At 42.5% G+C, this 13490-nt stretch overlaps 1 protein-coding gene across 1 annotated transcript; it reads right to left on the bottom strand.

The window, feature by feature from the left end:
• Positions 1-10197: 10197 nt before the first annotated feature.
• LOC146992006 (uncharacterized) lies at positions 10198-12608 on the bottom strand. The gene is made up of 5 exons (XM_085792235.1): positions 12412-12608; positions 11245-11346; positions 10941-11117; positions 10643-10768; positions 10198-10552 (listed from the first exon to the last, which is right to left on the bottom strand). Exons 1-5 carry the CDS (start codon positions 12458-12460, stop codon positions 10368-10370), a joined length of 639 nt encoding a protein of 212 aa, XP_085648361.1. The 5' UTR covers positions 12461-12608; the 3' UTR covers positions 10198-10367.
• Between the last annotated feature and the right edge of the window lie 882 nt (positions 12609-13490).

Raw genomic sequence — 13490 nt, 5'->3', positions numbered from 1 at the left:
GGAGGGGTGCTGGAAAGTGCCCCAACTGGGGACTCCATCGTTCTGTTGGGGGACTTCAACGCTCACGTGGGCAGCGACAGTGTTACCTGGAGAGGTGTGATTGGGAGGAACGGCCTCCCCGATCTGAACCCGAGCGGTGTTTTGTTATTGGACTTCTGTGCTAGCCACAGTCTGTCCATAACGAACACCATGTTCGAGCATAAGGGTGTCCATCAGTGCACGTGGCACCAGGACACCCTAGGACGGAGGTCAATGATCGACTTTGTAGTCGTGTCATCTGACCTCCGGCCGTATGTCTTGGACACTCGGGTGAAGAGAGGGGCTGAGCTGTCAACTGATCACCACCTGGTGGTGAGTTGGATCCGCTGGCAGGGGAGGAAGCTGGTCAGACCTGGAAGACCCAAGCGTATCGTGAGGGTCTGCTGGGAACGTCTGGCAGAATCCCCTGTCAGGGAGGTCTTCAACTCCCACCTCCGGGAGAGCTTTGACCGGATTCCGAGGGAGGCCGGAGACATTGAGTCTGAATGGACCATGTTCTCCACTTCCATTGTTGACGCGGCCGTCCGGAGCTGTGGCCGTAAGGTCTCCGGCGCCTGTCGCGGCGGCAATCCCCGAACCCGGTGGTGGACACCGGAAGTAAGGGATGCCGTCAAGCTGAAGAAGGAGTCCTACCGAGCCTGGCTAGCTCGGGGGACCCCGAGGCAGCTGACGGGTACCGGCAGGCCAAGCGGACGGCAGCCCGGGCGGTCACGGAAGCAAAAACTCGGGTCTGGGAAAAGTTCGGGGAGGCCATGGAGGAGGACTACCGGTCAGCCTCGAGGAAATTCTGGCAAACCATTCGGCGCCTCAGGAGGGGGAAGCAGTGCTCCGCCAACACTGTTTACAGTGGAGGAGGGGAGCTGTTGACCTCGACTGGGGATATCGTCGGGCGGTGGAAGGAATACTTCGAGGATCTCCTCAATCCCACTGACACGCCTTCCGTCAAGGAAGCAGAGGCTGAGGATTCAGAGGTTGATTCATTCATCACCCAAGCTGAAGTCACTGAGGTAGTCCGGAAGCTCCTCAGTGGCAAGGCACCGGGGGTGGATGAGATCCGCCCTGAGTACCTCAAGTCTCTGGATGTTGCGGGGCTGTCGTGGCTGACACGCCTCTGCAGCATCGCGTGGCAGTCAGGGACAGTGCCTCTGGACTGGCAGACCGGGGTGGTGGTCCCTCTCTTCAAAAAGGGGGACCGGAGGGTGTGTTCCAACTACCGGGGGATCACACTCCTCAGCCTACCGGGGAAAGTCTATTCCAGGGTGCTGGAGAGGAGAATTCGGCCGATAGTCGAACCTCGGATTCAGGAGGAACAATGCGGTTTTCGCCCTGGCCGTGGAACGCTGGACCAGCTCTACACCCTCCGCAGGGTGCTCGAGGGCGCATGGGAGTTTGCCCAACCAGTCCACATGTGTTTTGTGGACTTGGAGAAGGCTTTCGACCGTGTCCCACGTGGCATCCTGTGGGAGGTGCTCCGAGAGTATGGGGTCGGTGGCCCTCTGCTGAGGGCTGTACGGTCCCTGTATGACCGGAGCAGGAGCTTGGTTCGCATTGCCGGCAGTAAGTCAGACCTGTTCCCGGTGCGTACAAAGGGAGGACGCTGGAGCACACGGTCAAATAATAGACATTTATTAAGGTGCGGCTGCTGACGTTTCGACACAAGGTCTTCTTCAGAGCAAACGGAGCTGTTCAGTGGACGGGGGATTTAAATCCCGTGCCTGCATCTCTGATTGGGAGAGCAGGGAAACACGTCATATCACAACGGCTCACGTGATAGGCTACCACAGCAATAATACAAGTGTAATGAATACAATAAAGTTACAGTGTATACAGGGACATGATTTCAATCAAGAGCATGATTAAATATACAAAATAGTAACAATAATACAATAAGCCACGTAAGGGCACCATTCATAAAAAACAAGACAAATTCATCTCTTCGTTAAGACCATTTGGCTCCATGGTGTTTAGGGTAAAAATCCAGAAGGCTTCTCTCTGCAGGAGTTTTTTGATAATGTTACCACCTCTCGATGGTGGGATGATTTTTTCGATCCCCCAGAATTTGAGGGTGGCAACTGAACCATGTTTGGCCTGATCATAATGCCTGGCCATTGCATATGTCAGGTTTTTAGTCCGGATGGCATTTTTGTGTTCAGCGATCCTGACTTTGAGTTGTCTTTTTGTCTGTCCAACATAAACTAAACCACACGGACACTTCAACATGTAAACAACATGAGTGCTGTTACAGTTAATAAAGTTGTTAATCTTGTAAGATTTTCCTGTGCGTGGGTGTGTGAATGTTTTAACGTTAGATGTGTTGGAACAGTGAGCACAGTGGCCGCAGCGGTGAAAGCCTGCAGGTGGAGGTGGAAGCCAGGAGGAGGGAGGCGGCACACGGCTGTCAGAGTGGACGAGGCGGTCCTTCAGGTTACGTGCTCGCCTGAAAGTGATGAGTGGAGGCTGTGCAGAAAAGTTCTTAAGGGATGGATCACTTTTAATAATATGCCAGTGTTTTAAAACAGTTTCTTTGATCTGACTGGCCATGGGATTGAAATTCGTGGAGAAACAGAGGCGAGGGGGTGATGCGGGTTTAGGTTTTTTAACCAGGAGGGCGTGTCTGTCGGAGCAGGATGCTCTCTGATAGGCTGTTTCAATCAACGAATGGGAATAGCCTCTCGCTCTGAAGCGCTCTCTCATAGAGTCTGCCGGTGCGTGTTGGACTCCGGCAGGGCTGCCCTTTGTCACCGGTTCTGTTCATTATTTTTATGGACAGAATTTCTAGGCGCAGCCAAGTGCCGGAGGGGGTACGGTTCGGGAGCCACTTGATTTCATCTCTGCTTTTTGCGGATGATGTGGTCTTGTTGGCTCCCTCGAGCCAGGACCTTCAGCATGCACTGGGGCGGTTTGCAGCCGAGTGTGAAGCAGCTGGGATGAGAATCAGCACCTCTAAGTCCGAGGCCATGGTTCTCGACCGGAAAAAGGTGGCTTGCACCCTCCAGGTCGGGGGAGAGTTCCTGCCTCAGGTGGAGGAGTTTAAGTATCTTGGGGTCTTGTTCACGAGTGAGGGGAGAACGGAGCGCGAGATCGACAGGTGGATCGGTGCGGCGGCCGCAGTAATGCGGTCATTGTATCGGTCCGTCGTGGTGAAGAAGGAGCTGTGCCGAAAGGCAAAGCTCTCGATTTACCGGTCGATCTACGTTCCCACCCTCACCTATGGTCATGAACTCTGGGTCATGACCGAAAGAACTGGATCCCGGATACAAGCGGCCGAAATGAGTTTCCTCCGCAGGGTGGCGGGGCGCTCCCTTAGAGATAGGGTGAGGAGCTCTGTCACCCGGGAGGAGCTCGGAGTAGAGCCGCTGCTCCTCCACATCGAGAGGAGCCAGCTGAGGTGGCTCGGGCACCTGTATAGGATGCCCCCTGGACGCCTCCCTCGTGAGGTGTTCCGGGCATGTCCCACCGGGAGGAGGCCCCGAGGAAGACCCAGGACACGCTGGAGTGACTACGTCACTCGGCTGGCCTGGGAACGCCTTGGGGTCCCCCCGGAAGAGCTGGAGGAAGTGTCAGGGGAGAGGGAAGTGGATGGAGATGCACCTGTATACAGGTGTATACGTCCTGCAATGAATCCTATTTGCAGTAAATAACTTGTTTGATTCAACTTTGATTCAAATTTTGAATTTCGTTGTTTGTGGAGAAGTAGCCTAGTTGTTTCTGTTATTTTGTCCAAGTCTCAACTCTTTGTAGGCTACTGTAGCCTAATGCAGTTTAACACCACAAACTACGGTACATCCTACAAAATCCAGCCTCATAGAAATTGACCATTGACACTGACTTTTGTTGGTTTGATGCTGTTTAGGCAAAACCTGCCTAAAATCTCATGTAATGTAATATGTTAAAGTTCGCAGTTTATGTTGTCCATTAGATTTAATTAGTGTATAATGCTTGTCTTTTTTTTCTTTTTCTTTTTTTTAGGTCCAGAGAGGCTAGCAGCTAATGTTACCCTTTAAATTTACAACTTGATACTAAACTTATAGCAACCTAAATTTAAAAGTATGACAGCTAATGCTAGCCTAACAATATGTTATTATTTATGTTAGTGGCACTGTATTGCACTGCTTCATGCTATTCTATCAGTTAACTCCATAGGTTAACTAATGTAGCTAAGTAGCATAGTATGCCAGATATGTAGCACTCAGAGGTTAGAAAGAGTTAAACTTATCTGGTAACCCTTTAATTTCCAGGCCGTTAATTACGTCATAATATCAAGAAATTACCCAGAAATAATGATTAATTGCGTAGTAATGTCAAGAAATAGCCTAGAAATAACAGTCAATTTCATAGTAATAATGAGAAATATAGCCAGGAAATAACTTTTAATTGTGTAGAAATAGCCCAGTAATAATGGTCAATTGTGTAGTAATGTTGAGAAATATAGCCCAGAAATAACAATTAATTGCATGGTAATGTCAAGAAATATAGCAAAGAAATGACACTCTAGTAATATAGACAAGTTGTAGTAGTAGAATTGCAGTGAATTACTGCTAAGTATTGGGTAATTACAGAGTAAATAGCCTGTCGTTTCCATGATACAGTCAAGTACTTTCAGTGTGATTAACCTGATGTAATTGTAATTTCCACAGTCTTACCTTATGGTTAGCTGCAATATCTGTTTCCCAAAAGCAAATGGTAGATCTGGCAACTGCTGGAAATGTCACCATAGTTAACCCATAATTACCTTTCTGCTGCCTGCAAAGTGTAGTGGACTTTGTTCCTTAGAAACGTATGGGTAGTTTCAGCATAACTAACATGGTTATGAGAACTTCCACTGTAATAGTCTTGCCCAGTGGAAATGTCACCGTAGTTAACCCATAATTACCTTTCCACTGCCTGTAAAGTGTAGTGAGCTTTGTTCCTTAGAAACGTATGGGTAGTTTCAACATAACTAACATGGTTATGAGAACTTCCACTGTAATAGTCTTGCCCATAACCCATTTGGATGAAAGATGGTAGATGTGGCAACTGCTGGAAATGTCACCGTAGTTAACCCATAATTACCTTTCTGCTGCCTGCAAACTGTAGTGGGCTTTGTTCCTTAGAAACGTATGGGTAGTTTCAACATAACTAACACAGTAATAAGATCTTACACTGTAATAGTCTTTCCCAGTAACCCATTTGGATCAAATGTATACATATTTTCCAACAAAGATAAGCTACGTACCATGAAATGTCACATGAACTCTTTTTAGGAACATAGAAGCCATTTCCAAATAATGGAGGAGATAATTACCTTCACATTTTATATCAAGTGTACAATATTCCTGCTATAACCTGTCCACCTTTTTCTGAACTTCATAGAAGAGTAGATTAGAGTACATGAATGGGATGTTGTCCTGTTAAATCTCAAAACTCATATTCACATGTTCCCATGAAGAAAATACAATGAAGCTGTTTTCAGTTGTTTTTAATAATTTCCCTGCTTATGTCAGCGTATTGGAACATTCCCAGTAGAGTTATTCCCTTTCCGATACCAGTATTGGAAATGCCTCCGATACCACCAAAAATGTTGGCATCGGTATCAGCAGTCGGCTACTGGAGTCCAGGTGTAGCCGGGACGGTCTGCGGGCCCCGACTACTGCGTTGTGTTCTGTGCACAATAACACGGGACGCAGGGCTGGGTTCACACTCAGGTTTATTCCTGTATGATGGCAACATAAAACAAAAAGGATGTGAATTAAATGGTCATCTTCTCCATAAAAGTCCTCTCTCAGTCAGGAACTGTGCAGACTGACAAATGCAGCACTATTTCTCCCAAAAAACATCACATTTCTTCACATGGTAAAACACACAAGTAAACATCTCTAACATAACAATGGAGGCTGAGCAACCACACACATACCTGTATGATGGCCACATAAAACTAAATGGATGTGAATGAAATGGTCATCTTCTCCATAAAAGTCCTACCACACAAAAAATAAAATACATTTAGCATGTAGGCTAGTACATGGAGGACGCATTGACACATGCACACCACACGCACACACACGCACGCACACTACACACGCACACACACAGGGAGAAATCGCGGCAAAATAACTTTCTCTCTCTTGCTCAAAACAGCTCTTAAAACACACTACACGACTGAAAACACCATTCCAAACAGTTTTAGATTAACATTTGTTCATTAAATTGGCAATAAAACTCAACAAATGTAACTTTTCGGTCCCGGAGCCTCAACTACATACCTCTCTCAGTCAGGAACAGCGCAGACTGACGAGAGAGAAGGAAGCGACGTGCGTCATATCCGCAGACTTTCAAAATAAAAGATCGGGTTTGTAAAGATGAAAGAAATACAAAAATAAAACCACAACATTTTGAATTATACAGTATTAACAATAACAATAATCCATATTTGAAGTAAAAAGAAACCAAAACACATCATCTGATGGATTTTGGTGAAATTAATAACAATAAAATAAACACCAAAATGTGTAGTAGTTTCCTTTTTCTGTTTATCTGTGGCCCACAACATCATTTTAATTATTATTATAATAATTATTATTCTATTCTAGCTGCATGTTGTATTTATAACCCACAGATAAACACACGTGGTATCGGATCGGTGCCTATAACAGATAGAAAAAGGAAACGACACATTTTATTGTTATTAATTTCACCAAAATCCATCTGATGATGTGTTTTAAGTTCTTTTTTACTTTAAATATGGATTATTGTTAATATAATTAAATTTTTGTGGTTTTATTTTTGTATTTCTTTCATTTTTACAAAACCGATCTTTTATTTTGAAAGTCTGCGGATATGACGCACGTCGCTTCCTTCTCTCTCGTCAGTCTGTGGCTGTTCCTGACTGAGAGAGGTATGTAGTTGAGGCTCCGGGACTGAAAAATTATATTTGTTGAGTTTTGTTGCCAATTTAATGAACACATGTTAATCTAAAACTGTTTGGAATGGTGTTTTCAGTCGTGTAGTGTGTTTTAAGAGCTGTTTTGAGCAAGAGAGAGACAGTTATTTTGCCGCGATTTCTTCCTGTGTGTGTGCGTGAGTGAGTGAGTGTGTGTGTGCGTGTGTGCGTGTGTCAATGCGTCCTCCATGTACTAGCCTACATGCTAAATGTATTTTATTTTTTGTGTGGTAGGACTTTTATGGAGAAGATGACCATTTCATTCACATCCATTTAGTTTTATGTGGCCATCATACAGGTATGTGTGTGGTTGCTCAGCCTCCATTGTTATGTTAGAGATGTTTACTTGTGTGTTTTACCATGTGAAGAAATGTGATGTTTTTTGGGAGAAATAGTGCTGCATTTGTCAGTCTGCACTGTTCCTGACTGAGAGAGGACTTTTATGGAGAAGATGACCATTTAATTCACATCCTTTTTGTTTTATGTTGCCATCATACAGGAATAAACCTGAGTGTGAACCCAGCCCTGCGTGTTATTGTGCACAGAACACAACGCAGTAGACCGTCCCGGCTACACCTGGACTCCAGTAGCCGACTGCTGATACCGATGCCAACATTTTTGGTGGTATCGGAGGCATTTCCAATACTGGTATCTATGGATAAGGGAATAACTCTACTGGGAATGTTCCAATACGCTGACATAAGCAGGGAAATTATTAAAAAACAACTGAAAACAGCTTCATTGTATTTTCTTCATGGGAACATGTGAATATGAGTTTTGAGATTTAACAGGACAACAATCCATTCATGTACTCTAATCTACTCTTCTATGAAGTTCAGAAAAAGGTGGATAGGTTATAGCAGGAATATTGTACACTTGATATAAAATGTGAAGGTAATTATCTCCTCCATTATTTGGAAATGGCTTCTATGTTCCTAAAAAGAGTTCATGTGACATTTCATGGTACGTAGCTTATCTTTGTTGGAAAATATTTATACATTTGATCCAAATGGGTTACTGGGAAAGACTATTACAGTGTAAGATCTTATTACTGTGTTAGTTATGTTGAAACTACCCATACGTTTCTAAGGAACAAAGCCCACTACAGTTTGCAGGCAGCAGAAAGGTAATTATGGGTTAACTACGGTGACATTTCCAGCAGTTGCCACATCTACCATCTTTCATCCAAATGGGTTATGGGCAAGACTATTACAGTGGAAGTTCTCATAACCATGTTAGTTATGTTGAAACTACCCATACGTTTCTAAGGAACAAAGCTCACTACACTTTACAGGCAGTGGAAAGGTAATTATGGGTTAACTACGGTGACATTTCCACTGGGCAAGACTATTACAGTGGAAGTTCTCATAACCATGTTAGTTATGCTGAAACTACCCATACGTTTCTAAGGAACAAAGTCCACTACACTTTGCAGGCAGCAGAAAGGTAATTATGGGTTAACTATGGTGACATTTCCAGCAGTTGCCAGATCTACCATTTGCTTTTGGGAAACAGATATTGCAGCTAACCGTAAGGTAAGACTGTGGAAATTACAATTACATCAGGTTAATCACACTGAAAGTACTTGACTGTATCATGGAAACGACAGGCTATTTACTCTGTAATTACCCAATACTTAGCAGTAATTCACTGCAATTCTACTACTACAACTTGTCTATATTACTAGAGTGTCATTTCTTTGCTATATTTCTTGACATTACCATGCAATTAATTGTTATTTCTGGGCTATATTTCTCAACATTACTACACAATTGACCATTATTACTGGGCTATTTCTACACAATTAAAAGTTATTTCCTGGCTATATTTCTCATTATTACTATGAAATTGACCATTATTTCTAGGCTATTTCTTGACATTACTACGCAATTAATCATTCTTTCTGGGTAATTTCTTGATATTATGACATAATTAACGGCCTGGAAATTAAAGGGTTACCACTTATCTTTGTCACTGCAATGTACAAAGGTTAACAGCTAGTGTCACTATGACTTATTTTGGTTGATGTAATCAGTCATGTTGATGTTTACTGATAAATGTAAGGTATTCAAATTCCAAAAGGTTTAGAGTTCATTCATGATCAATTATGTATGAGTTAAATAACAATTGAAGAAAATGAAACAATGAAACAATCAAATCAATTTATAATCCAAAAAGATCATAGAAATAAATAATTAATACTGCAGTCCAAGCAATAATCGCATCATTGGCCAAATGTCAGCAAGATGTGGTCAACATTCAAACATAAAAATAGCACATCACTGAGACCGTCAGAAACGTCCTAGGTTAAACGGCCAATCACCTTGAAATACATTTGTACAAAACAATCAATATCATTTTTATTATTGTGATTTGCTCCTGTCCAAACAGTTCATCATGGTAGGGAAGAACGAAGCCACCCTCCTCCAAGCGGAATAAGAGCCTCCTGTAGCTTGCACAAACATGACAGGTGAGGGTGGATTTGGAAGAAAACTACACACTGAACCCAGGTTGGAAGAACATCCCTGAAAACCCCACAATCTCGTCTGACTGACAGTAGCTTGAAAAGATGATTGTAAAGTTGTTTGAGACAATAAAAAGCTGTTCTGCTAAGCTGCCCAGTGAAAATTAACTGTATACAGTAGTAGACCTATTTTAGAAAGGTATCATACATATGGGTGATGAAGGAAAGACTAGTCAGAGCTCTACTGGAGGAATGAACACCATCTTTCCAAAAGATATTCCCTGATTCTGTGTTACAAAACTATGGTTACACATACAAAAATCCTGTTTTCAAGTACACCTTATTGAATGATATAATATTCCATAATACAAACAAATATTAGGGTGTGACTGCATGCTCTGCAACCTCTGGTCACGCTGCTAACACTTAGCGTAACGATGTGTCCTGTGACTTTTTCTCTATGATCGCATCTGTGTGTGTATGCACACGTGCATGATTATATCTCTGTGTCTGTGTGGATCTTAATCTATTCTCTTATTACTGTTACATAAAGCTATGAAATATGCCCACAGAACTCGTATGAAAAGAAAAGAATGTAATTTATCCAGTAACTGAAATATTTTTCTGAACAAAGCGATGAGGAGGATTTGTGCAATTGCAAAAGCAGTTGTGTCTGTGTGCATGTGGTCTTGTCATTGGCTCAAGTCAAACAAATCTTTAATCACCTTCATAATGAATGTTTTTTGTTTGTTGTTGTCTATTCTACATATTTATAAAGTATCTTATTACTTGTAATATTCTTGTTTTATGTTATCTGCTCAGGGACAAATGGAACTTCTTGCTGCAGTCCAGCATTTTCCACTGGCGTTTACTGACATGTGTTGGCCCTATACAATAAAATACATTCTCATGTCCATTTGTGCCCGTGTTTGACCACATGTGTATCTAAACCAAGGCTTTAAATGCTGCGAGACCCAAGGCCAGCAGCCCAGTGCTCATCCTGACGCTCCACGGTGCTCCACATCTGACTGTAGAGTTAGCACCAAACAAGGCGCTCAGGATAAGAGGGGAGATGCAGAGGTTTCTGGTTAAACAGCCTTGTTGCAACGAATCTACGCCTCCGGACGAAACTGCAAAGAAAGGACACATGAGATGGGAAAAAAAACAGGAAAAACTAAATGACAAGTATATTTGGTTGACCATTTACTTCAGGAACTCACTGTTGCCACTGAAGCAGCTGTCCTCAGCTCCCACACAGGTCAAAGTCGCATTGCAGGTCCCCGCAATGCTGTCGGCTGCGCTCGCACAGGCAGGACACACCTTCCCATTTTCAAAACTACTGGGAGCTGGTAACATAATGAGAAAGAGGTCTTTACATGTTTGACCGGCTGCTTCTACTCTGAGACTCAGAAAGAACACAACACATGTTAAGAGCATCTCTCAACATTTGTAATAAACCTCAGAGACAATTAAGATTAGGATCAGACCTTGATAGATTAAAGTAGCAGTACATCTTACTGGCGAGTGTCTGGAAGTTGCAGTTGTCAGACATGCAGCAAAACTGATTGTGGGCCGATCGCAAGAAACCTAGATTTACAGACCACTCAGTCGCTATGTTGAGAGGAGTGATGCAGGTCAGCAGAGTGGAGCAGTTTTTATTCACTGTCACAGTTGTAAATGGACCAACACCCGTCACTGGATTGAAAAAAGGAAACAGAAAACAACAAAATCAGCTTTATCTCATCACAAAAGGATAAACTGTTGATTTAATTTAATGATACTTTTTCATCATTTATTATCATAAATGCTCTGGATCGCCCACCTGAGGTGATGGTCTGGCATGCCGTGCTGGTGACAGGACACTGGACTGAGGTTGTGTTGGTGCACGTGTCGTTGCTGCACGTGTGGCATCGTAGCGACTCAGCTGAGAAAGAAAAAGAAAATAATTTACAGCATTCAGTTAATGTCTGTCTCATTTCCAGACAGACACACAGCAGGCAGAAGAAGCTTCAGCTCCTGCTCCACCCTACAGGCAGCACACAGTCGGAAAATCAGAGCATCATTATGAAGATGTTGCTGTATGACTGGAGGCTGCTCACTGTTTGTTAAACCAGATTGATACCTGTGACATTTTTTTTCTCTTTGACACTCAAAAAAGTCAAAAAAGTTCAAATCATGGCACTACATTAGACTCAAACTCACCATATACATTCTATTAGGCCTATACCTATCACTGTTCTATATCTAAAATATCATAGATTTATTATTTAGCATTCATACACTGTACTTTTTTTTTCGTGAAAGTAACATTTGCTCTTATTTTTTTTCTGTCCATTCATATGTGCATGGATAGTTTGAAATAATTTACAGCTCAGGAAATACAACACTCTATGAGTATGATCCGCACCAACACCAACACCAATCACAGTTGTTCACATTTGCAACAAACCAGTCAGTTTTCATCAGTAAGTAGTACAATAAATAAATGATAATAATGATAATAATAAAATGATTATAATAATAATAATAAAATGAAAAGAGGACAAATCACTAAACCACAACATTTTCAATGTACAGATATTTAAAACAGTAAAAGCAGCAACATTTGTATTATGATTAAAGTTTGATTTATGATTAAAGATGATTTACTCTTCCCCCCGACCAATTAATAGTTTTAAAACTGAACTGCAGATTTAGCCTTTAATCACACATGTAATCACTGTAGGCCTATGTTGTAAGTCAAAAAGTGCATGGCAGTTGAGTTGTGGTTGAATTTATTTAATATATAGATCTCAAAAGTCCCTTCAGCAGCTAATACAAGATAAAAGACAAAAATGGTGCAGGCTCAACTGTGTAATGGCTTACACTTACTGTATATAAAGAAAATATCATACCCCCAAAATGTAGAATATAAATACCAAAAAAAAAGAGGAAATACTTCTGTGTGTTGAATATAAGACAAGTCTGATGCACAGAGGGAGTGAGTTACCTGTGTGGAGCAGAGCCCAGGTCAGACAGACAGCCAGCAGCAGCTTCATGTTTGATGGAGGTTGGTGGGAGTCTGGTGCTTTGAGGCAGAAACCCTGCAGCTTATATACAGATGTGCAGTCCTACAAAAGCTCAACAGGTGGATCGGACGCATCCTGGGTGGGTTAAAAGAAAAGATCTTATCATTTTTCTTCTAATCCAATAAGGAGGATTTGGTAGAGATGCAACACCTGAACACCTGACCATGATGTCAGCTCTTTCTGCTGTGGAACCAGTTAAACGCTTGTTTATCTGATTTTGCTTTTTAGTTTTCTTTCTACAGTGATTCTGCAGGGGCAACTAAAACTCAAGTATTCAGTTCAAGTGTTTCCAGATATGTTCATTTCTTTCATAGTCTTTGTGACAAACAGTGATGTACAGATAGGCAGATCTCACAGCAGGGATGCCATGCCCATTTCCTGTACAGTACATACCCATCATGCTTTTGACTGTCATTTGCAAGTGAGTTTCACTCAGGATTCCTCGATAAGCTACCCCAATCTTCAAATTAGCTTGTGATCAGGAAGTACATTGTTCTGATAGAAACAGAACAAGTTTCATTTAAATTCAAGGCTGGCCTGAACAGTTCAGCACAGATCTATATAACATGTTGATGTTGGTCAGCATGGGCGTGGTAGTGGGGGGAAAAGGGGACTTGACTACCCAATGCCATAATAATAATCCCTATAGTTTTAGGAGTAGATTTGTTACCTTTAATTGTCGGTGCAAGCTATTTTTAGATTGGCGGAGATATGATATGAGATAATAACAGAATGTCACGAGTTGTTTTCAAGGTAAATGCAAAGCCAGTATAGAGCCGAAAAGAGATTGCTTGCCGAAAAACTGCCCCTGACGGAAACACACTTTGTATAAATTTACCTCAAAAACAACTCTGCGCTTTGTGCACTGGCATGGATAGGGGCCCACTGACATTACAAGTGAACGGGGCCCAGAATTTGGTGCTACGCCCCTGTTGGTCAGTGTCGCTCTCCTCAGTCACATCCTCCTGGTCTTCCTGAGTATGACTCCAGCTTGTTCTGG

Source organism: Trachurus japonicus, chromosome 1, assembly GCF_045865225.1.
Source record: "Trachurus japonicus isolate A0001 chromosome 1, Traja_1.0".
NCBI classification, from domain to species: Eukaryota; Metazoa; Chordata; class Actinopteri; order Carangiformes; family Carangidae; genus Trachurus; species Trachurus japonicus.
This window is presented reverse-complemented; position numbering and strand designations above follow the sequence as displayed.

Coding starts and splice junctions, on each gene's coding strand:
- LOC146992006 (XM_085792235.1), bottom strand. CDS start 12,460: ATGAAGCTGCTGCTGGCTGTCTGTCTGACCTGGGCTCTGCTCCACACA. Junction 11,347..12,411: donor CTGGGCTCTGCTCCACACAG/GTAACTCACTCC, acceptor TTTCTTTCTCAG/CTGAGTCGCTACGATGCCAC. Junction 10,769..10,940: donor CAACTTCCAGACACTCGCCA/GTAAGATGTACT, acceptor TTATGTTACCAG/CTCCCAGTAGTTTTGAAAAT.